Source organism: Corvus brachyrhynchos, unplaced genomic scaffold (genome assembly GCF_000691975.1).
Source record: "Corvus brachyrhynchos isolate BGI_N302 unplaced genomic scaffold, ASM69197v1 scaffold307, whole genome shotgun sequence".
In the NCBI taxonomy this organism is placed as follows: domain Eukaryota; kingdom Metazoa; phylum Chordata; class Aves; order Passeriformes; family Corvidae; genus Corvus; species Corvus brachyrhynchos.
Window position 1 is genome coordinate 2,136,550 of NW_008239288.1, and position 23,684 is coordinate 2,160,233.

General features: G+C 40.4%; 1 protein-coding gene across 3 annotated transcripts in view; it reads left to right on the forward strand.

Moving 5' to 3' along the window:
• USP6NL (USP6 N-terminal like) overlaps nt 1-23,684 on the forward strand; it is a 110,498-nt gene that overhangs the window by 32,926 nt on the left and 53,888 nt on the right. For 2 of the 3 annotated variants that reach the window (XM_008638381.2, XM_017740389.1), the window contains 2 exons: nt 17,399-17,472; nt 19,537-19,619. In XM_008638381.2, the coding sequence (XP_008636603.1) occupies nt 17,399-17,472; nt 19,537-19,619 (157 nt within the window). Of the gene's footprint in view, nt 1-10,945; nt 11,112-17,398; nt 17,473-19,536; nt 19,620-23,684 lie in introns of those variants that run through there. The other variant, XM_008638380.2, reaches the window with a different exon arrangement.

The window sequence follows — 23,684 nt, forward strand, 5'->3', positions numbered from 1 at the left end:
CTGCTTCTGTAGAATTGTCATTTAATAGTTTGGTCTGGGCTTTGTTTATTTGACTAAGCTGCCCTGGAAATTTCTGATTCCTTTTTAACTTAAAGCAACTTTTCTGCAATATCTTTTATTTTTCCTCTCAAACCTATTTTTACCAGCCTTTTATCTCTTATGCAGCTTTTATTAGTTGAGCTCAGATTTCTGATTAGTAGGAAAACATTTGTTTCCAATTAAAAACTAAAAAAAAAAAAAAAAGATGTCTTAGAGCTTCATAGTTGGGAATAATTTATATTAATACAAAGACATTACAGAATTGCTGAACACTATTTCAGGCCTTTTATAACTTTAAATTATTTTTTTCCTCCACAATTAAAAATCCTGCAGATGAGCTTTTTTCCCAAGCATTCTTCATTCTGAGCCAAATGTGAAAAGTCCTTCAATTAAAATTTGGGCTAAATCCTTCAGTCTTACGTGAAAGGCTGTAAATATTTGATATTGTATTTATATGAGCTAAGAAGCTTGAACTTAAAATACTGATGGCTGAATGATTTATCAGGGAACTGCCTGATATTGGACTAGTAATGACATACCATTTCACTGAGTTTGTGGTGTAAGAAGTAAGAAATTTGCCTTGCTTGCCCTGAAGGGGCCGTGTAGCAGCTGTATCAGGCAGTCACACCGTCCCAGTAGCTTATAAATATGGCAGTTCCCTGTGTCATGTCCTCATATCCTTATAACTTGGAACTACCTAAAAGGGGACTATGAAGTTTTTAAAAATAAGCTAATTTATACTGTATTTGTATTCCTTTTGTGCTGATAAGTTTTTCACAACTCTCAGTTCTGTGTTGGAGAATAACTGTGCTGTTCAAAGTTACTTGGAGTTCATAGACCCTTCACACTAACTTGTGCCATAGCCTGTTCCTCTCCAACTTCTTCTGTTTCTTCTTTGTCTTTCCAAGAATGTGCAGTTGCTTTACATCCATATTCTGCCTCCATGAATTTTCCTTTAGGTTTTTCTTTTTAAACTTTTTTTTTTCTTTCATTTCAGCATTGCTTGTGTAAGCAGAGAGATACCAAATAGTGCTGATGTAATATACAGGTGTGAAGGAGGAAAACAGGTGCAAGATGGTGGGAAAATTGGTACTCAGATTTGATGGAATGTTGTAATCCCATACCCTTTACTGATGATCATCCCTGCATGCTTTAACTTGACAGCTAGATGTATTCTAGCAATTTTATACATCACCCTCTTAGAATGTCATTCCTTACCTAAAACATCACACTTCCTCCCCACCTCCACCCCTGCTTTCTGTATCCTCTTTTCTTGTTGTTTGCATTTGTACTGTCATTAGGTGTGACTTCTGAATTGTCGCTGCTCTGCTTCTCAGGTCTCAGAAGGTGTTACATTACCGGAAAACAATTACACAGGTCACTGCCTCGCTGTGTGTCAGGGTGAAGGTTGCAGTGTCCAAGCAGTGCTTGGGCTGTACTTCTATCAGCCCTGGAGCTCTGAGTGCTGCAGCCTTCACCTGCATCCATAGCATCGGAATAGATTTGGACTTCTCAAGCAGGGGGAGCCTCTCACTGTATTTCACTCAAAGGTTTTTTTTATTTATTTAGCAAAGCCTGATCAGCTGAGTTGCAAATCTGTGTTTTTGTCTTGTGCCTTTGCTTAAAATCCTGTTTGCTTATCTGAAAAAAAAGTGACGTAGTCTGGGTTGGAGCTGGTGATTCAGTGAAACATCACCTGGGCTCAATAGCACCTGAAGAATAATGACTGTTTGTGGTACTGTTTTAATTGAGAGAGAACTTCCCCAGGGCATGCAGCTGACTCATTTTTCAGGGAAACCTGTCAACAACGTGTCTGAGGTGGCCTGACTGTTACCCTGGGATTAAGCAGCCTCTTGTACCTCACGAACAAAGTACTCTTTGATGCTTTTGTTTTTCTACATTTATGGCACATGTTACCACAGTAATGTGAACCACTGTTCCTGTTGTCAATGCTTAGGTTTTGTGAGCTCTTCCAAAACAGTGGGTGTTGGAAATAGAGTATGCGTGAGTAATTATATAGTGTTCAATAGTTACACCCCTGGAGTTTTCTCTGCCAGGGAATAAAGTGAGCTAGAGAAGAAGAAATTGTAGAAATTCTGCTCACTGTTTACGTGGAGTAAAGTTTGTACTGATGACTAATGCACCCTAAAAGCTGCTGTCTTTAGTGTGGATTATAGTAAAACAAACTTAAGTTGAAAATGATACTTCTTTTTTTTCCCCAGCCTTAAGGGAGACTGAGTTGTTTGTAAATTCTTTCAAGAACTTGCTGTCATAACAAGTTTGTCGTTAAACAGTTGCAGAAAACTCTAAAACAGGAGAAATATTTGGTACTTTCATTCACTTTCAGACTTGTGTGACAGCAGATGACAGCTTTACTTCTGCTGATGAGGTAAGCGTTGATGAGAGGCTGTTGAATTTTCATCCAGTTTGAAGCCCTTGGAGTGATAGCTCCTTATCCTTCCAAAGTTCTGTAATTGAAGGAACATTCATTATGTTCATCCTCTTCATTTCCCATCCCATTGCTAGACCTTTTGGGAATACCTTTGCAGAGGTGGTTTTGGTTTACTGCATAACAGTTCCTTGCTTCAGGAAGAGGCTTTGTCTGTGTTTGTAGTAACATCAGAAATGCAAAGTTGTCATTTTAACATGTGCTGAAGAAATGTCTTCAGTGGTAAGAGGGAACCACAATTCATAACCAAAATGTTTTCTCCCTTGCAAGTAATTTTGGGTTTAACTTCACTGATTAAAATTTCACTGATGAATTTGCTGAACTTTCATGTGAGGTCAACGGATTTCAGAATGAGCATTACACCTCATGGGAAGGTTTCCTGCCTGACCACTGTGTCTATCTCTCCCAAGTCAAAAAGAGGATTTAAAGGCCATGTAAGCATATGTAGAGCTTTGACCTCTACGTTTTCTCTCTGCAGCTGCTGGTTTTAGTTAGAGCTCCAAGCTGTTGGCTTGTGAAGGTTGTGATGTTTGGTTCATGCCTGGGTAACCAGTCAGCCTGGTTGCTCCTGGTCTGTCCAAGCTGCACAAAAGGAGAACTCGAACCCTCCCCAAAGTGCTGAATATCTTCATTGCTTGTCTACAGGCACAGCAGACAGTGGGTGGATCTGTGTTTAAATCCCAGCTGGTGCTGTTCCTCCTTCTCTCTGATGGAGGGGACAGCTCATGTCTGCGCTAGGGGAGGGTTCTGCAGTGGGTCTGCTTTTCCCAGGGAACAGGACCCTGTTTGCCAGATGCAGCTCTACAAGCTCAACCAAGTCGTGACTCTTCCTGTGGATTTTGATTCTGTGAGGGATATGAAATTCGCAGAGGTTGAAAGTGATCTACTGGGAGTGAAATAGGTTATATGGGCTGACTGGAATCCATAAAAGGCTTTATTTGTGTATTGTCCTAGAGCTAATGCTTGTAACCTGGAATAGGGATTTCCAAAGTATTGCGTCAGTGTAGATGAAGTAGATTTTCTCAGTGTACTTCGTTTAAAACTGCTTTTTTAAATTTCAGGTAATTTTCTGCTGAGATATGAGAATCTGTGACAAATAGATTTTTCTGGGTTACGGGTGGTTTTCGTTTGGTTTGGCTTTTTTCTTTAACAGAGTGTAGTGGTTATAAAGCAGATCTTCATTAGTAGGTTCAGTGCATTATTGACTTCAGCATAAACAAATGGATTTTTTTGCTTGATGCCTGTGTATAAGGCTTAGACTAGAATTAACCTCATGTTTGTTTTGCAGTAGGAACTTGTTAAGGCATTCACAGCATGTGTCTGTAGTTCTTCCTTTTGCATTGGTACTGAAATAAAAGTACTGACTTTGAGAGAAGTAGCATTGAAAACTTGATGGTGGGTTTGTGTCACTGAAGTACCTCAGTGTTCATCTTCCTCTAAGCCAATAAAAAGAAAGTGTTACTGATAGGCCTGTTAATGCACTGATTATTAAAGTTACTGTTTCTGTGCAACAGCAGTATAAATTAATAACTGTCATGTCAACACTGGATATTTGTAAAACGTTTTCAGAGTATCCACAGAATGAGCCAAATGGTGTCTCTTGCTGTGCTCTCTTACTTGAAGGACATTTATAATCTCTTTGGAAAATTCTGATTAGCCTGTACTGTCCTTTAAAATCAACTATTCAAACAAATGCCTTTTCATTTTTCTTTTGTGGTCCTTTTCTGCTATGGGTTTGTGCCTGCCTCTCAGTGGTGCTGACATCTCAGTGTTGTCTGTACTTAACTGGTGTCAGAGGTTGGGGAAAAAGAAAACCCTGACCTTTCTTGTCACAATGCCCTAAGTTTTAGGGATAGATTACATCTAAAATCTACTTCAGTGTTTCCTCTAGCAAAAAAAATAAAGCTGATGGATATAACGAAGGCAGAAGGTTTTTCTGACTGGTGCAGTGTTCTGTAGATAAACAGCCAGAAAGTTTCTGATCTTTTTTCTTCCCTCCTTTTCCTCTGCTTTGGGGTGGTTTATCCAATCTCTGAAGTTGTTTTATATTGACAAAGGTTTTAACTGATGCAAACTAGATGGAAGCAAACAAATTCATACTGGTATTGCTAATTAGCAGTATGAACGTGACCTGATTGTGATTTGGTGGGTATGGCACTGGGATTTACTGCAGCCACTCTGCTGGGTTTTCCCTCAGCTTGGGGCTGGGACCAGGCACACAGGACAGCCTTGGAAGCCCTAATTCCTGTTTTGCATGGGAAATGCCATGGCTGTTTACTTTGTTTTGTTTACCAGCCCTCAATCAGCGAAACTGAAAACAACAGAACCTTTTTGTCTACCACTAACTTCCTTTTCTCGAAGCAAAGATGAAGAAACTTCCCCTGTTTCTGCTGCCCTTCGACAAACTTGTTTACCCTTCATCTGGTTGTCTCTTACTCTTCCAGCCTTTCCTATTACTGCTTTATAAATATAAAAAACATGGATCTATTGCTGCCTGACACTTAAGATGATTTCAAATGTTCAGAGGGGATTTCAGCATTTTTCCCCTCTTAAATGTCATTTTCGTTTTTAATTAAATGAATGACAGATATTGTAACTAGTCAGTTATTCACGTTTTTTTTTCAAAGCAGCTCTGTGCTGTGTAGACATGACTGATACAAGCAGGCAGGTATCTGAATTTGCCTTGATGTCTTTCTGTGGACTTACTCAAACTTACCACAGAGCCACCAAGAGAAGGTTTAGTGTCATATGAGCTTCTTGGTGCCATTCAGGCTTTTCAGAGGATTCCTTTAGAGTATCCTCTTTGTACTTAAGGTATTACTGCAGTTAAAATCTTTATTTTCTTAAAGATGAATAGCTCAGAGACAGAGTAATTGAAGAAAGCTATTCAGCTACGGTGAACTGAGCTGTAGTGTGTAACTCAGTTTTTTTTTTTTTTTTGTGAAATGCTTTAAGTATGTTAAGATGATAATTAAAGTCAAACAGAGAAAGGCCTTGCAGCTCCTCTCACTGTTACTGTGAATTTTGATGGTTCCTTCAGTGTATCCCAGTGGTAGATGGAGGGATGCCTGAGATCCACACTCTTAGGTATGGATCACAACAGTCTGTCCAACAGCCTGTAGTAAGTAGTGTAACTCATGTAACATGCTGTTGCTGGAATAAAGCAATAAATGCTTTTTCATCCTGCCACAACTTCCACGATATTCAAGGTTCTATTTTCTTGCTGTGTATGGGGGTGAAACTGAACTTAAAGTATGAAAATGAATCCCGAGGTCTCCCCGTGCAGAGGCTGTGCCCAGAAAGGCAGAGCAGTAGCTCAGCACCTGGGAGGCTCAGGTTCAGGTGTGAACAGAGGCAGCAGGGAGGTTTTCTCACGCTTGTGGGCAAGGACTCATCCCTGTGTGCTTCATGCTGTGTCTTCCAGGAGAAGGCAGAAAAGTAGACTGGTAGTACATGTGCAGCTGGGGAGTAGAAGCTGGTGGTTTCAGCAGCTGCTCATCAGTTGCTTGTTTGTGAACGCTTCCTTTTCCATCTCATGCATGGGCCAGCGAGGTTTGGGTAGTGCCTGTTCAGCTGAGCAACAACTCGGTGCCAGCCCTGAGGCTGTGGGCACTGGGCAGGTCGGGGGAGCTGCTGCTCCGTCCCCATGATGCTGTTCAAGTTCTGCTCCTGCCACCTTGAGTCAGAGCTGGTGTTTTTCTGAGCTGGCTTGGAGCTCTTGAGTCTTGTTAAGTGGCAGAATAGCATCTATTACAAAAACAAACCCTCCTTTTCTTCCTGTTGTAATCAGTTAAATCGGCTGTGTAATTAAATGATGAGCTGGACTGTGGGTATGTCAGTGTATTCAAAGGTCATCTGTGTAGAAGAACAAACCTTTTTATTTTAGCCGGTATAAAATGATACCAATATAGATGAAATTTTATAACTAGAGAACTGTTGTAGCTTCTCTAGCCCTACAGAAGAAATGAACTGGTTCCTCAAAAACTAAAAGAGCTGCCTCCTTTTAAAAAACTTTTATCTGGAGTCTGTATGAGTGTTGTCTTGGTGATGTTTTAAACTGGGAATAGACTTCACATCATTAATGCTGAATTTTAAAATATAAGTATTGTTTGCTTCATTAGTTTTGACTAATGCAGAGAGAAAAATGATTAATCAGGAGACTTAACATAATTAGTGCAGTGTGGCAACTGACTATTTAAATATAAGCCTGTTAACGTGGGAAGAATAGCTCTTGTTATGAAATGTTCTGCTTTGTGTCAGAATCTAAAATATTAGAACCATTTTACTCTTCAAATTGATACTGCAAATCTTACTGCTGTGAAAACATTCATATTCTAGCGCTACTTATGATGTTCAAAACAGGAAATCTGAAATTATGTTGGAAATAATGTCAGAATTTCAGAGAATTTTTTAGTGGTCTTTTGATTTATGTTGCTGGGGAAAAAAAAAGATTTTTATATGTCATCCTGATATACGGCATTGGGAAAACGAAGAAGAAATTTATTGCAGAGAACTGCTATGTTCAATTTTACTGAAGGATCGTTTTGCTTGTTGTGTTTAGTAGCCTGTCATGGTTAAAAGAAGTATGAGCAGCGTCAGTGCACAGAAGGGATATTTTGGTTTTCAAAAGCCTCTGGGAACTGCAAGCATAATATACTTTTAAAGTACCAGGGATCAAAAAAAAGACATTTCCAGCTAAATTTGCTTATAAAATCATAACCAGTACCTGAAAAGCCATTGATGTGAAAGGATGCCTTGACTTAATGTTAGGTTGAGGGTCAAATTCCTGAAATACTCCTGCTTTTTATCTGTCAATACTGCTTCTGAGGTCAAGTGTCTGATCTTACCATTCAATGCAGCAGCTGATTTGCAGCATATTTTATTAAGACATAATTGTAAAGGCTAGGGCTGGTGCTGGGAAAGGTCATGGATTTCAGGAGAAGTGTGGGAGTAATACTCATGAGCCATAGAAGAAACAGATTATATGTTACAGCGGGATCAGTTCTAGCCACAGTAGGAGTTCTGAGAAATGTAATCTTTTGGTGGAAGACCTTAAAATGATTTCCATGTAGTAGAAAACCTCCTGTGTTTTTCCATGAAGGCTGTGTCTCTGCTGTTCCATGGCTGCTGGCTTATAACGTGTTACAGACACAAGGCTTGCTGTGTCCCCTGGAACAGCAGGATGCAGATCTGCTCCCATCACCCATGGAACAGCTGCTTGGAGGGCTGACATGACTGAGCTCAGTGCAGTGTTTGCATCTCCTGAAAGACAAACGTGTAGGTGAGCGACCACTTCATTGTGGCCACAATGCTGCTTTTTCATAACAGGGAGAAAACAGAAAAGTTGTAATGAAAAGGCCAGACACCAGCTACACCCTTGGGAAGAGGAGAACAAAGGATGACTTAAGCTTAGACATAAGACATTAGCTAGTTGTGGCACAAGTCAGACCAGTCTTTACATACTGGCAAGCCACGAATTATACCCAGCCTGAGTTTTTACATTTAAGTCTACTAAGAGCTGCCATAAATGTTTCAGGTTGTGTTGACAGAGTTCTGGCCAGGAGGGTGGGTTGTGCGTTGGTTTTGTCCTCTTTTCCTTTCAAGAAAGGAGTATTGTTCAAAATTGGGCATACCCTTTTCAGTGTAGCTTGCTGCAAATTGGCAATTATGGTTTCTTCTGGCTTTGCAGCTGATTATGTTAACCTTCATTAAATTAATTATCTTCTGGCCCATGACTGCACACACAACACTTAGTAAAATGGAATTACAGTAGAACCCTGCCAGCTCTTGTCACTCCACTTTGTAACCCTTGTGGGAGCTTGCATAAGGCTCAGTAGTGAGGTGATGACATGAGCATTCCAACTGCAGCTTCCAGCTGGTTAGGTGTAGGCATTGCTGATGGAGTGATCTAATTTTAAGGTGTACTTACTTACATGAAACACACAGAAAAACAAATTGCAAATTAGGACTAAGTAAATGGCCAAGCTGTATTTTATTGGAATATGTTCTTCTTCTGTTTTATTGCTGGTTTGTTCTGAGTTTTCTGCTTTCATTGCTCCATTGATTAAAGGTGTTAGTAAGGCTATGTTATTAAAAATAAAATGATAGACATATTGCAATAACTGATTAATATTGGTAGACTTTCTGTAAGTCCTTTAGTCCATCATTGCTTAAAAGCAAGACAGAGTATTTGATTTAAATTCTATGCAATACATAGACTCCTAAATTCCCATTTCATGTTTTGACACAGGCTTCCTCTGTGGAATATCGCTTAGCAGGGCTGCCTGGTTTTCCCTGCTCTTGCTCTGAGTCCTTTGGGGATCACTTTAAAATTGATTTGAGTGGGGTTTTAGTAGCAGTTAATTATACTAATTTCTGAAGTGACCATTTTCCATTGGTGACTGTGTAGTGTCTCATAGGGGATGTTGCAAAACTGCAAGAGTTCTGCCATAGTGAAACTTGATTTTTCATTAAGATGAGAGTTCCGTCACATTTCTTCAGGGAAGTTAAATCTTTACTTTCCTATTTTTTACCCATTTCTCATGTAAAACTACAATTGGGTCTACTTTGAATGCTAGTATTAGGGGGAGAGTGCATGTGTGTTGCTGTTGCAATGGGCTTTTTTGGTGCAATATATCGATTTTCATATGCATAGTGCAATATATTGTTTTTCAAAGAGTTTTACTCTATCTTTTGGCTTTTTTCTTTTCTTTGAAATGGAGAGAAATTTCAGTTAAGCCAAAACAGCTTTTCTCTGTGTAAGTCTATTTGAAAACACTCGCAAAACCAGATATGCTAAACTTGAGAGCTATAAGAGAAATACCAGTATAGATATCTCTAGTATAGCTATAGTGTGTCTGTCTGTCTGTCTGTCTATCTATCTATCTATCTATCTATCTATCTATCTACACCTGTCAGTAATATGGCTTATTGCTGCCTGGGTGTAGTGTGTGGTAGAAGAGCAGCAGTGATACTAAAAAGCAGGTTGTTTTCAAGTGGTGAAGGGGTGAGAGAGTTAACCTGTAAAAAGTGCTTGTGTTCACTCTGTGTGAGTTCTTTTCATCCTCACCACAAATACGCTCACAGATAAGGAAACAGAAAGTAGTTGGTTTTACAAAACCAGTTCAGTAGTTCTGTTATGAGCAAAGTGGAAGATTATTTCTGTGTAGCAAGAGGATTGCTGTTGTGTGTGTCAGCAGTCAGAAAATGCTGCCTTTGAGGGAAATGTACCTGGTGGTGGACATGGCACTGGCTTAGTCTAAACTCATACTGATTCCAGAGACCAAACTATTGACACCTGGGCTTGGGTGGGATCCATGAGCAGTAATCAGTGGTAAAGACAAAGGAGCTGCTGCTCATTTCCAGGCTTGGTGCTTTGCCGGACGATATGGGGAGGAAGGATAAAACAATTGAAGGAACTGTTCCTTTTTCAGTCTCTGGGGAAAAAAGAATTGTCTGACACACTTGATCAGATCTCCTGTTCCTGGCATTTTAACACTTCTCTGAGTGCAAGAAAACCACAAAAGGGTTGAGGCTGGAAGAGACCTCTGAAGTCATCTGGTCCAACCCCCTGCTCAAGCAGGGCTGTGCAGAGCTGGTTGCCCAAGACCACGCCCAGCTTATGAATATCTCCAAGGATGGAGATTCCACAGCTTCCCTGGGTAACCTGTGCCAGTGCCACTGGTCGTCTTTCAGCTGGCTTCACAAAGTGTCTGGTAGTGTATGTGCCCTGACTTGCTTAGGTTAGGATATGGAGCTGGCTGGTTCTGGCTGCAGGCATCATCAGCAGAATGTCTGTGTGAGAGAGCATGTGTGAGGGCTAAAGTCTGTTCAGGAGAATGGCTTCGTGTGTTTGTCCTGGAATATTTGGTATGGGGATCTGGTTTTCAGGATGCAGATGATTTCTACCAATTTTACGCCTGAATTTTTGCACTTTTACCGTCAAAAGCATTCTTGCCAATTCCTGATGTCCTGGATGTTTCAGGTCCCCAATATATCTTGAGCAATAAAGGAGTTTTGATAAGAAAATAATGTAAAATCTCCATCCTGCATGTAGGGAATGCCAGTTACAGAAATCTAAACTGTATTTTTAGAGTTACCTAATTTCATGGTTTCTTAGGTAATAAGTCAGAAAGAGGGTACTTCAAGCCCCATTTCAAGTAAGTCCTTTCAGTAAGATGCTTTTCCTGCAGCACTTGGAAAACACCATTAAGAATTCTTGCCCAAGAGTATAACAGTGATGTGTTACAGGAGCCCTGGCCTCTGAGGCTGTTTGTTCAAATCCTTTTGTTTATTATGAGCTGGAATGCAGGGCTGTGGGCTGGGCTGGAGAACACCAGCGTGGTGCCTTCGTGACACTTGGCATTAACAAATGGCATCTTTGTTTGAGTCCCTGCAGCTCATGGAGCTGTAGAGGGGCTGTGTCTGGAGAAAGGAGCACGTGTCAAGTGGCTCAGTTGTGTGGAACAAATGCAGCAAGTGGAGGAGGAGAACTTTTCCCCTGGTCATTTTTGATAAACTGATTTAGAATATGGTCTAGAAGCAAAGAAACCATATTTAGTCTTCATGAAGACTAAAACAGAGCTCTACAAGGACTGGGAAGAAAATGACAGTCTAAAGACTGGTAAAGTGTTGTGTAAAATTTTATGTACTGGTCTTTAATTGTTTATATTGTGCTGTTTTACTTCTGTCTTATTTCAAATTAGTGATAACTGAGTTTTAAATACTTCATACTGTTTAAAGTATGTAGTTATGTGTAATGGGGAAGAAATGTAGCTCGGTTAACTTCTGGAAATACGTACTTCTGAGGAAGTGTTGCTGTGTAAAAGGGATTGCTTTTCTAACTAACTAGTTCACTTGTTGTTAGAAGTTCTCTGTTTTAGAAGTTCTCTGCATGAAGAGAAAGAGAAAGTATAATAAATGATGCTTAATGCCTTTTGTTCAGAGCAGGTTTAGTATCGATGGGCAGGCATTTACCAAGATTCTTCCTTTTGAACATCGTGTACCCAGAACAAAATACTATTAGGTGTACGTCATGGCTTTTATTTCGTTGTTTATGGGAATGAACTGGAAGGAAAATAAACAGCCTGAGTATTTAAGGGACTTTCTGCTATGACCAGAGACTTTGTTTATTGCTCTGATGTGTGCTTTGAATGTGTAGATGCGTAGCAGCTGGTGGTAGTGCCTGCAGACAGGAGTTTGTGCCAGTGCATTTCTTTGTGCAATGGAACGTGTAATGTGCAAACAAGCAAGAATTTTAGTAAAGTAATGGGAAACAAATTAACATCTTTAAATTTTTGGGTGGTTTTTAGAGTGCTCTGCAGTTGGAGAGACAGCGATGGTGGGTGAAAGGAGAAAAACAGGGAGAAATCTCTTTTCAGAATTTGGGATAAGGTTGCACAGGATGCTCTTAGTATATTGAGCCTCAGCCCCATGGAAAGAGGCATTGCTTCTGGGGGTGCTGGTCCACAGTGTCTGAACATGAGCCAGTGTGGGCCCAGTCGGCCAGGAAGGCCGATGGCATCCTGGGCTGTACCAGCAATAGTGTGGCCAACAGGACCAGGGCTGTGATAGCCCCTCTGTACTCAACACTGATGAGGCCACACTTTGAATCCTGGAATCAGTTTTGGCCCCTTTATGACAAGAAGGACATTTTGGTGTTGGAGCATGTCCAGAGAAGGGAATGGAGCTGTGACACGGGCTGGAGCTCAAGTCCTATGAAGAGTGACTGAGGGAGCTGGGGATGTTTATCCTGGGAAAAAGGAGGCTCAAGGGGTAAACTTACTGCTCTCTACAAGTCCCTGACAGGAGGCTGTAGCCAGGTGGGGGTCAGGCTCCTCTCCCAGGTAACAAATGACAGAATGAGATGAAATAACTTCAAATTGCATCGGGTTGGTTTAGACTGGACATTAGGAAAGATTTATTTCCCAAAAGGGTTGTCAAGCACTGGAACAGGCTGCACAGGGAAGTGGTGGATTCACCATCCCTGGAGGTATTTAAAAGATAGGTAGATGTGGCACTTGGGGGCATTGTTTTGTGGTCGGCTTGGCAGCGATGGGGTAATGGTTGGACTCAATGATCTTAAAAGTCTTTTCCAACCTAAACAAATCTATGATTCTTCTTAAATTTATGGCACATCTGTAAGAGGCAGTTTATTATGCTGCTGCTGATACATGAGCACTGCAGTGTATCTCGTACCTTCCTCGAGCGTAGGGAACTCTCTGAGGCTCTTGGTGGTACTCATTTCATACTACCTCGATGAGGGAGCTAGTCCTTGGCTGTTGTTACCTTTTCCAGGTGAGATACTGTCTAGTCATTTTTTAGACTGTTTTGGAGAGATTATCTCTAGTGAGTGTGAGTAACCCCAAAGACCATTTCTGTAAGACATATGACTACTTTTGCAGGGACTGGAGATAATGTGCTCAGTGGATTGCACATGGTGATCACTTTAAAAAAAGCTGTGCCTTACTGGTTTGCAGTTCTGTATCTGAACAGGATTAGGAGCCATGTAGGATTAGACAAACAATTCAAAATACAGGTACTTAGTAAACCTTGTAGAGCAGCGGCTTTTCTTTCTGTGGGAAAGACCAGTGTTTTACTGTCTTCTGGCTGTTTCTCCCTTGGCAGCAGCTCAGTTCTGCCAGGCTGTGATAAAAGCCAGGTGTAACTATGGGCTCTGTGTTAGCCACCCCAGCCAGGAGTAGCCAAGGTGCTGCCAGGCTGTCACAGGCTGTTCAGCTCCTCTTTGACTGCTGGAAACACAAGGGATAGTGCTGCCAGTTCGTGCTCCTTTTTTTGGAAAACTGAATTACTGCAGGGACTGCAAGAGGGATCCTCAGTGTTTAGCTCAGTGATTTAAGTGAATACTAAATTACATTATTGTCAATTTTTTTCCCCTTACTTTCTCCCTACCCCGACCTACAGATTTTAGGTGGATTATAGGGGGTCTTTGGGTCGAGATTCTCTGGTGTCTGTGGGTGCCTACATAGACACCTGCTGTTCCTCCCTGGGGAACAGAAGGGAGAAGATGGCACGAAAGCAAGAGTAAGGGGCAGGATCCTTCAGAAGTTTTGCTAATAGTCAGAATTTAACTTTTACATCTATTTGTAGGCCACAACCTTGTTTTTTTTTCACTAGTGTTTATTTTTACTTGAATCCGTTGTTTTGCTGTTAAATGTCACTTATTGCAGTTGGTCTCTTCCAGGTAGTCTAGCATTAACAGAGCATAGTGTTACGTGTTTTTAGTTTGCATTATGTCTGTTGTTCCTGAGGAGATTCAGGACACTTGGAAATCTTCACGATGAGAGCAGCCATTGGAATAATCTCCCCAGGGAAGTGGTGAATCCCCAAAGATTGGACACTTTAAATTCAGCTGAACAGGGTGCCTGGACCATTTTGTCTAGACTCTGCTTTTGCCAAGAAAGCTTGGACTTAGATGGTCCTTGAGGTCCCTTCCAACTTGTCATTCTATGATTGCTGCTGGGCAGAGTTTTAACCATACTGCTTATGCCTTGTAAGCCTGACTGATTTTTGGGGGGACTTGAAAGTGCTGTTCAGCATCCCATCATTGAGAGATTTTATCATCAGGTCATTGCTAATATATTTCCCTATTTTTTAGTTCAAATCAGTTCTCCATACTACTTAATTGACTATATATTAATGTCAACTTCAACTTAGATGGCATTGTTTCCTGTATAATCTGTAATGCTAACTTTTAATTAGTAAATTTAATCATACTTGTGTTGTATCTTTAACTGCTTTCACTGAGATAACACAGAATAGAACTGATAAGACTTTAGGATAGCAGTTACTTGTCTTCAATTTCATAGTGATGTATTTTCGTGCCGAAGACTTTTTCTTGTTCCCATATTTAGCTTTTACTTTATCAGGAATCACTGTGTAATTTCTAAGTTGGAGATATTTAAATATTTCCTCTTATAAGAAAAATCATGTTTAATGCTTATCTCCCAAAATATAACCTCTTGTCCCTATCTCAGGCTGTTTTCTGGGGTTTCAGTATTGATGGATTAGTGAAGTATTGAACTATCTCAGTGCAGCTGGAAGGTTAAGATGATTCTGGCAGAAAGCAAAGAGGATTACTTTAAAGGCAATGAATATGATAATTTACACACTAAATGTAATTGAATTGTCATGAGACACAGAACATGCCAAATTTTGATTCACACATTGCTTATGCAGAGGAAGGGATGGTAAGCCATGGCCACGTTTTCAGCATAAATCAGGAACTTGCTTTCTGGTGCAAATACAGTTTGGCATTCTTTTAAGCAAAAGTTCAAACTATTTTTGAGCTTACACTGTTATTCTATCTGCGTTGTTGAAGATCTGTGCATGTCCTTTTGAGCACATTTTAAAATAAAAATATAAGCCATTTTTAGTTAAAAAAATGTATTGACTACATACTATGTGAATGTACTGACTATTGTGTATTACAGTATTGTCCACTTATGTTCAGCCACTCTTTCACTCTTTCTCAAATTAAATCTAATCTCTCTTTGCCTGAAAGTTAGTGATAGGACTTTTTCCCTATTTCTTGAAGCTCAGCAGCAGGTGTACTTCAAACAAGGGAGCTTTTCCCCCACATCTGTCCATTGGAGAAGTGGAGATTAGGGTCAAGTAGTACTTAAATTTGCTGAAGGAATGTCAGGTTTCTAAGGAAGTTAAAAGTTTACTTTTTAAAAACCCGTAATTGGTCTTCTGTAAAGACTTGTTATAAGCACAGATCTGTCTTACAAAAGAAAACACAATTTAATTTTGGTTACAGTTCCTTTATCTTCTCACTTTGAAAGTAAAACCAGGGTTCATCCACTGCTTTTTGTCACTGTTGATTTGGTAGCTTTAGTGGACATTGTCAGTTTAGTAGACATGCTATGCCAGCTAGTAAAGATTAGGAGCCAGATTGTTGTAGTTGTGCTGGAGGAGGAGATAGTGCTGAAATGTCCTGGCAGTGGTGTGAAGTTGTGTCTGTGCCCTTTCGTGTGACGAGGCTGGGGAGGGGCTCTGGAGGGCTGCGGGGGGGTGTGGGAGCTGTGCCTTGATCAGAGCTCCCGTGGGCAGCCGGGGTCACAGAGCCCTGCAGTGGCTGTAAAGCTGGGTCAGGGAAAGCACACCTGTGACCAAACTGCTTTGTGTCTTGAGTCCTCTTCAGGCTTAGGAATAAATGTGGATTTGGCACCTGAAAGCAGGGGAGGAGGAGCAGTGTTCTGCTTGGACAAACCAAAATATGAGCAATGTGAAATGATTCTACTTACCTTACAGGGAGGAAATTATTTATCCGTGTGGTGGCTCAGAGATGTAAAGCTTCCAAATATAGCAGATTGAATTATTTATTTATTTTTTTTCCCCCTCCCTCAAATAACTGTGTAAGTACATGTGTGCTGGTTCTGCCACACACTGGAAGAAGTGACAGAGCTCTGTGTCCTTGCTAATAAACAGGGGTAATATGATTGGGAAATGATGCTGGCCAGGAAAAGGGGACCAGGTGAGGGTAACAAAGTGTGACTTCTGGGGATCATAAATGAAAGATTTATAGAAGCAGCCAGATTTTCCCCTAGGGGAAGCTTGGGACAAGCAGTGCTGTTGTCTGAATGCTGGTGCTTGTCTGTGGTGGGTCTTGTGTCTGTGGTGGGTCACACTGAGGTTCTCTTTGCGTTCCCCTGGAGAAACTTGGAGTGAAAGCAAGCAGAGACCATGCTAAATCTCTAACAGATGTCTTAGAAGGCCACCTTGGCACAACTTCTTGTCTAAATGTTGAGAAATATGTAGGCAAACTTTATTAAAGGAACACTAGGTTTGAACAAATAATTGTGTTAATGTCATACGGTAGAAAACTGTAATATCTGATCTGTTTTTCTATTTCATGGCCCAGATGGTTGGTATGTACAATTCTTGAAGTTCGTTATGTTGCCATGAACTAGACAGTGAAGAAAAACACATGCTTGGAGTTATTTTTGTAACAGTGTTAGGTTGAAATATATTTTAAACCTTTTAAAATCCTTGCTTTATCTGAAGTTCATTGCTTTTTAATAATCAAAAGAAATCAACTCTTGAATCTTTCACAAACTTACTAATTAAGGCTGATTTACCTCATTGGTTTGATATAATTACATTTGGGATACTGAAGTACATTCTGTTGTTGGGTATTCAAACAAACAACTTTTCCTTTCTTGGTGCTCTCTGGTCCTGTCCATTTTCTAGAGATAGTCTCTGCTCAGGGAACAGGACTTACCAAAACTTGAACTCCACTCATGTACTAAGTGCTGCATCTGCAGTGTCCTCATGTTTAATGCTTACTCACACATTGTTTTTCTTCTTGCCTGTCAGCCTTCCTGTTGTCATATCCTTACACTTCTTCCAGCTCGGGGTTGCCCAAGGTACAGTTCTGACACTGTAACACCCCCCTTCCCTGTTTTCTGAGAAATAAGTTTTAGGCAATTTCTAAGAAGAAGCCATGCAGTATTTCTTCAGTATTCTAATACCTCTACAAATCCTGTAAATAGTTCACACATTTGTTTTAAGCCAGCAGTGAATGTTTCAGCTTTCTCTGACTATTAGAATGTGGAATTCCCAGTTCTAGTGGCTTTCAGTACTTTCTTCAGTCCTTCATTTAGTGGGTTGTGCAGAATTATTTTTTTACTGTATTTAATATCTGCATTGGTGGAAAATCAGAAATATTCTCAACCAGCAATTAAGATGCTGTGCAGTAACTGTACTTTGCTTTGAGCAGTATTCAAGACATGCACCAAGGTCATATTTTGCTTTGACACAATAGTTTTGGCATTTCTCCATTGAAGTAGTCTCCCTGAAGTTGAAGTTTATTTTCCAAGTATTTGGCTGCAGTTCTTTGTTCACAAGGGAGAAAATCTGAACAGCATTATTTTAATTCCTCTACAGGTGCAGATGCTGAGCAGGATGCTGCTATCAAACTTGCCCAGGAACGAGCAGAAATAGTTGCCAAGTATGACAGAGTAAGTGAACTTGTTAATAATTTAAAAGACATTTTATAATGAATTTTAGTAATATGTCTGTTTAAAAACTGAATCATTATTCCAGCTAGCTGTTGTTCAAAATACTCTGTCGGGTACTAATCTGATGTTTAATGACACACTGGCCTCTGGGTGAATTAAATTCTCCCTCCATGGGGGATATTCTGGGTAATGACTCAATCAACTAATTTTTCAGGTGCATAGCAAGTTACTTTGGGACTATTTCAGGGAGTGTATTGTATGAGAAATAGTGAAAGTGGGGTGTTTGAGGATGCTCAGTGTATCTATTAGATCAGAAAGACTCTCATTTTACTTTTTATTTATTTAGTATTTGGTTATAGTAGTAGAAACACTGAAATCATTGCAGAAAAAGTAAAAGATGAGTGAGTTGTATGGCTTCTAATATTGTTATGGAGAACTAATGAAATGCCCTGGTCACGTTATGTTTGTTCTTGGACCCCTTGTCAGGACAAGCCTGGCACAGAGTATACCTAGATTGCTTACACTGTAGTCAGGTATTTTTGTACCACTTACAGACTTTTAAGTGTCATTGGAGAACTGAGCAATACTTGTGTTTGTAGAGATCATGAAATGTTTTATTTGCCAGACTTGGTGGTGTTTGCACAGTGTGTGCAGGTGAGTGAGTGGATCACCTTGGAATAAAGAAAACACGCTCCTGTCTGGCTAGCTGACACCACACGCCCCTCAAAGCTGCTCTGTCACTGCCATCCTCAGCTGGGCAGGGGAGAGAAAATAGAACAAAAGGCTTGTGAGTTGGGATAAGGTTAGGGGAGAGATCCTTCACCAATGACTGTCATGGGCAAAGCAGACCTGACCTGAGGAAATCTGTTTAATTTATTACCAATCAAATCAGAGTAGGATAATAAGAAAACAAAAACTGAATCTAAAACATTTTATCTCTTCCCCTCCCTTCTTCCTGGGCTTAACTTTGTTCCCAATTTTTCTCTACCTCCTCCACCCGAGCAGCGCAGGAGGATGGGGAACGGGGGCTGTGGTCAGTTCATCCCACGCTGTTTCTGTGGCTCCTTCCTGCTTGGGGGTTTGTCTCCTTAAACTCTTGCCTTTTTCCAGTGTGGGGTCCTTCCCACAGGCTGAAGTTCTCCATGAACTTCTCCAGTGTGGGTCCTTCCCATGGGTTGCAGTTCCTCATGAGCTGTTCCAGCACTGGTCCCTCTCACAAGGTCAGGCCTTCAGGCACAGGTGCTCCAGTGCGAGTTCCCCATGGGGTCACAAGTCCTGCCACCAAACCTGCTCCAGTGATGGGCTGGGCTGTGAGCAGCAGCAGGTCCATTTTGGAGCTGGCTGACTTTGTCTCTGTTGGATGTGGGGGAGGTGTCCAGCGGCTTCTCAGAGAAACCCCTGGAGCCCCCTGCTACTAAAACCTGGCCCCACAAACCCAATACACTTTGTGTTCTGAGTGGTGGCCTGATTTCGTACCCAGTAACCTGTGTATAGCCCATACCAGATGTAGATAGGGCTGAAATGGAGTTAAACTTCTGCAAACCTTTTGCAAGATTGGCAATTGGAATAGAAGAGTGGGACATGAATGAAGGCATCACTGAGAGAAAACTCAGTGCTGCATTGTTTGACTGCTGCTGCAAGTCAGCATGGACGTTAATTCAGGACTGTCTGCAGGATGTGCTCTTGCAAGTGATTGTTCAGGAAAGATGGACTTTGAAAATGGAATGAGTAGAAGGCACTCTGTGGGGACCTTGATGGATTATTGTGGAGTTTAACAACAGGTGTGGGATTACTATGACTCTGGTTGAAATGTATTCTGTGTACAGCAGTGACCAAAAGAGATTTCCTGTGATGAAAATACTGTTCATAAGGGCTGGGAGAGGTGTGCCGCTCTCCTTTTTCCTGGCTGGTCAGTTTAGGACTGGTGTTCTCCTCCCCCTCCTCTAACTTCCTGCCACCATGTCCCAAAGGTTATGCTTTGAGTGGTTAAATGCTGTCTTAATTGTATTAATTTATTGTGTCATAAAACATCATTTGGCTTTTTATTTTTTCCCTTCCCTTTAGGGACGTGAGGGTGCTCAGATTGAACCGTGGGAAGATGCTGACTACCGTCTTTACAAAGTCACAGACAGATTTGGGTTTCTACAGTAAGTAGCAAGCTTGGAAAGAAAATAAGATTAAAAGTTTGCTACTATTAATATTCAGGCTCTTTATTGTATTACCTATTTGGTTAAAGTATTATTATGCCTTTTAATAGATATTTTGGCAATTGCTGTGTAAGTGTTACTACTGGCTAATCTTTCACTGTGCTTTTCAGTTCAGTTTCTATCTGTTTTTTTATTTCTGTAATTTGATCCTGCATAGGGAACGGAATTCCTATTTTTAAAACAGGAATAGTTTAGTTTTAAAATACTCGGGAATGAAAATTGATAGTCTACAAAAAAGATATTTCAAGCTGAATTGCAGATAAATTTTGGTTGTAAATAACTTAGTTGGATGTAAACAAACTTGAAGTTCTTGGGTTTATAAAACTTTTGTTAAAATTTTTATTTTTAAAAAGATCCTAACATATTACGGTTACTCAGTGGTTGTATACAAGCAACAGTTTATCTCAGTCCTTCAAAGATCTTTTAGCTGTATATATTTTTTAACCTTACTGAAATATCTGCTGATTTGGGACCTAATGTTGAATCTCAACTTTAAGTCAGAAAATGCCAGAGTCCAGATGCAGTTCCCCTATAGGTGCCTTCATTGTAACATAATCTGTGCCTTTTTGGCAAATAGAAGATTAGAGCATTAAATTGTATTAGGGTTTTTGTGTTTGGCAGATGTAAATATCCAGCTTGCACAAACTGAACACAAGCTGACTTGCTGCTTTTGATAATATTAGGGCTCTCTGATGTTCTTGATGTTTGACATTTTGTTTGAATACATGAAATGCAGTTTAAATCCAGAAAAATCAGTGATAAGTGGAAAACTCAGTAATACCCATGTAATTTATAGTACTGGGAAGGGGGGATGTGTATGTTCTGGTTTTTGTGGCTTTTTCCCCCTCTCTTCTTTCCTTTTTGCAATGTTAGTGTTTTTACAAGCTGTCAGTTAAAAAGTCATCTTTACCTGCTTGTGCATCATTGGGGTGAGTTAATCTGATGTGTGACATTCAGAGAGATGTGTTTTACACACAGAGGTCCTTGTGTTGGTAAACCACAGCTGCAGCACAACTGCCTGGTGGTGTAGCTGCAGTTGTAGCACTCCTAATGGAGAATGGATGTCAGAGTTACTTTTATTTCTTGGGCAGAAGTAATGGAAGCCACTGCAGGGTTCACCTCAGACTTTGGTATCCTTGAGAACTCCTGAACTTTCCCTGTTACTTGTATTGTGATACTTGAATTTTGATGTGTAAGCTATAGAAGATTGTTACTCAAGTCCTCTCCAGTTGCTGCTGCTGTCAGTCATTACCCCAGACCTCTTCCCCAGGAACATCTTTATGCACCAACACAGAATTAATTCTCTGTATAATAGTCAACTTCAAGGGATGAAAGCCAAAATATTTAAATTACATAAAGACTGCACATGTTAGCAGCGTATGCAGATAATCTGTTCACTAATTGTGCCTATTTGTAGCTTGTCCATGTCTTGTTACAGGGCAGATTTCACCTGGGAGTGTTCTCAAGGCTGCTTTATGATTAAGATAAATTCATTGCAAATGATATTTTTATTTTCCTGAGAAGCAAAGTCTCTCCTAATAGAAGAAATATCATTAGAATAAACATACCAACTGTTTTGCCCTGAAATGACAATTTATACTGCACTATAGATTTTAACTATGGTCTGGGTCATCTGTGCTGTCATACTGGGCCTGCTGTGTCTGAAAGAAACGTCTGTTCTATGAGAGTTTGACATGCAGCAGGACGTACCAAAAGCCTCAAAAGGTTATCATCCCTGAGAGCCACAATTCCTTATGACCTATCAGGTGTTTACAGTATAAATTAGCAAACAGGCTGATGCACATTGAAAACAAAAAATCTGGGGGCAGTACCAAATTTACAGTGCCGTAGTTAATGTCTGCAGGGATTTGTAATCTTGCTTGTATTGACATCTTAAAATAAGATAACTAAGTAGCTGAGAGATGTCTTTTGTATCAGAAGGGTGCTGGGTGTGAGGAACCAGACAGAAAATTAGGGCTTGTTTTCTCAAGTACAGTAGGCTTTGATTACTATCAGTAGTTTTCTCTTTCTCCTTGTCTGTGTCCTGTTTGCAGCTTTCCTTGGCTTTGTGAAGGGGCATTCAAAGTTCAGTTGATTGCTGATAGGGCAGAAAAGATAATTTTGAGGGAATGAAACACTCAGGCTGCCTGTGTAACTTGCTACTGGGTAGAAGATGGGAGAATGTAAAGACTAGAGACATTAAAAGAGTAGTTTTGGTCTAGATCTGCAATTTTTCTGGTGTCCCAGTGTCCTTGTTTGTGTGTTAAAGTGGGAATTTGTAAACTTGAGGAACCTGAAGACACAACACTTCTATTGTCTTCCTGCCATACCTGTAGAAGTGGGCTCAGGTTCTCTTCAGAGAACAGACTGAGAAGTGGAGGGAAAGTACCTTTTTATTTAACAGTGGAGAAATGGGATTGTGATTGGAAACAGATTTGACATTTGCCTTCAAGTAAAATAGGTCACTTTAACCTTCTTATAAGACTCTCCGTTGATGTATCTGGCATCTTTGAGTGGTTCTAAGTGTTGTAGTATTTATTGTTTACAATAGTTAGAATCATCTTTACCCAATACTGTCTTTAATTTATAGTAGCTGCTGCCTTCAGAACACAATTTGTTGCAGTACTTTATTTTGCAGTTCTGCAAATGAATGTGAATGTTGTAGTTAACTTTGGATATTAAAAAGAAATTGGTGTGGACAAGTTATTAAGACAGCTATTTAAAACAACAACAAAAAATAGCTGAGTTAATACCTAATGAATTTAGGGAACAAGAAAGTATGTTCAGTGAGAAGTACCAGAGCATTATAATAACGAGACATTTGAAATGAGTTAAGGGAAGTTTTAGGGGGAAGTTGGATGTGGGACAAAGGTTTTCAGCAAAGCTAAGCTGTGAAATAACCTGTGGGGAGCCCAAGGGGACTGTCTCCTGAAATGTTTAACACCAAAGTGTACAAAAAAAAATACAGTCATGAGGAGTTTGTTCAGTGGCACTGACTAAATTGTAGGAGCTATGAGCTACTCTGCTGAAAACATAAATTGTACAGTAGAGGCATGCAGGAACCAGGAAGAGTGAAACTCTCGTTACTGGCTAAAACGTAGAAAATTTGGCCTTTACCAACTACTGTTGTTGCAAGGCTATAAGGAACTGGTGGGTTGTTGTTTATTTAAGCCATGTGGTGTTGCAGGCAAAGCAGACTCAACTTGGGGATTTTTTTTTCATAACTTACTGCCAAATAACATGACATTCTGCTTGCTGATTTGGATGCTGGGTAGGAACACTCCAAACCATAACACTCTAACAGGCACCTGGAGGAAACACCTGTCTCCCCTCTGCCTCCAGGACAAATTTCCCTTGCTTTTTGTCATGGTTACCCTTGGATCACCCCAGTTCCTTTGGTGAGGTGGCAGGCAGTGCAGGAGCTCCTGCACACAATTTCTTTCTGCTGCTCCTGGCTTCTTACTTATTTTCACCTACTGCTCCTTGTCTTACATGTCTTTCCCCACCCAGGCATGGTGTGCCTCCCCACTGGGAGTACATCTCCAGTCATGCTCTCAGCATCCCCTTCCACATGTCTCTTCTGTCTCTCCAGTTAGTATTGTTCCTCTTAATTAATACAGACTTTTTTCTGCCAAGTGCTGTTGGTCTTCCTCAGTGACACCTGGTATACATGGAATAGTATATTGAATTAATACATCAATTAAGTAAATTAAATATTCCTATTACATGGAATAGCCTATTAAAACTTCACTCTTCACTTTTGTAATATTTCTTTCAGAGAATCCCATGTCAGGGAGCTTGTCTTAGTCATGACCACAAGTATTGACAGAGCAGACCAGCATATTTTATACAAGTGCAGTGTGGTTACCAATAAACCTAAAAATGTTTAAAGGGAAAAAAAAGTCACTAATATCCCTTCCCCAGAAAACCTCAGTCATGGTCCTTATTCAGTGCAATTTATTTTGCAGTAAAAATCCTGCTGTTTTCATGTGACAGTGCAGGAAT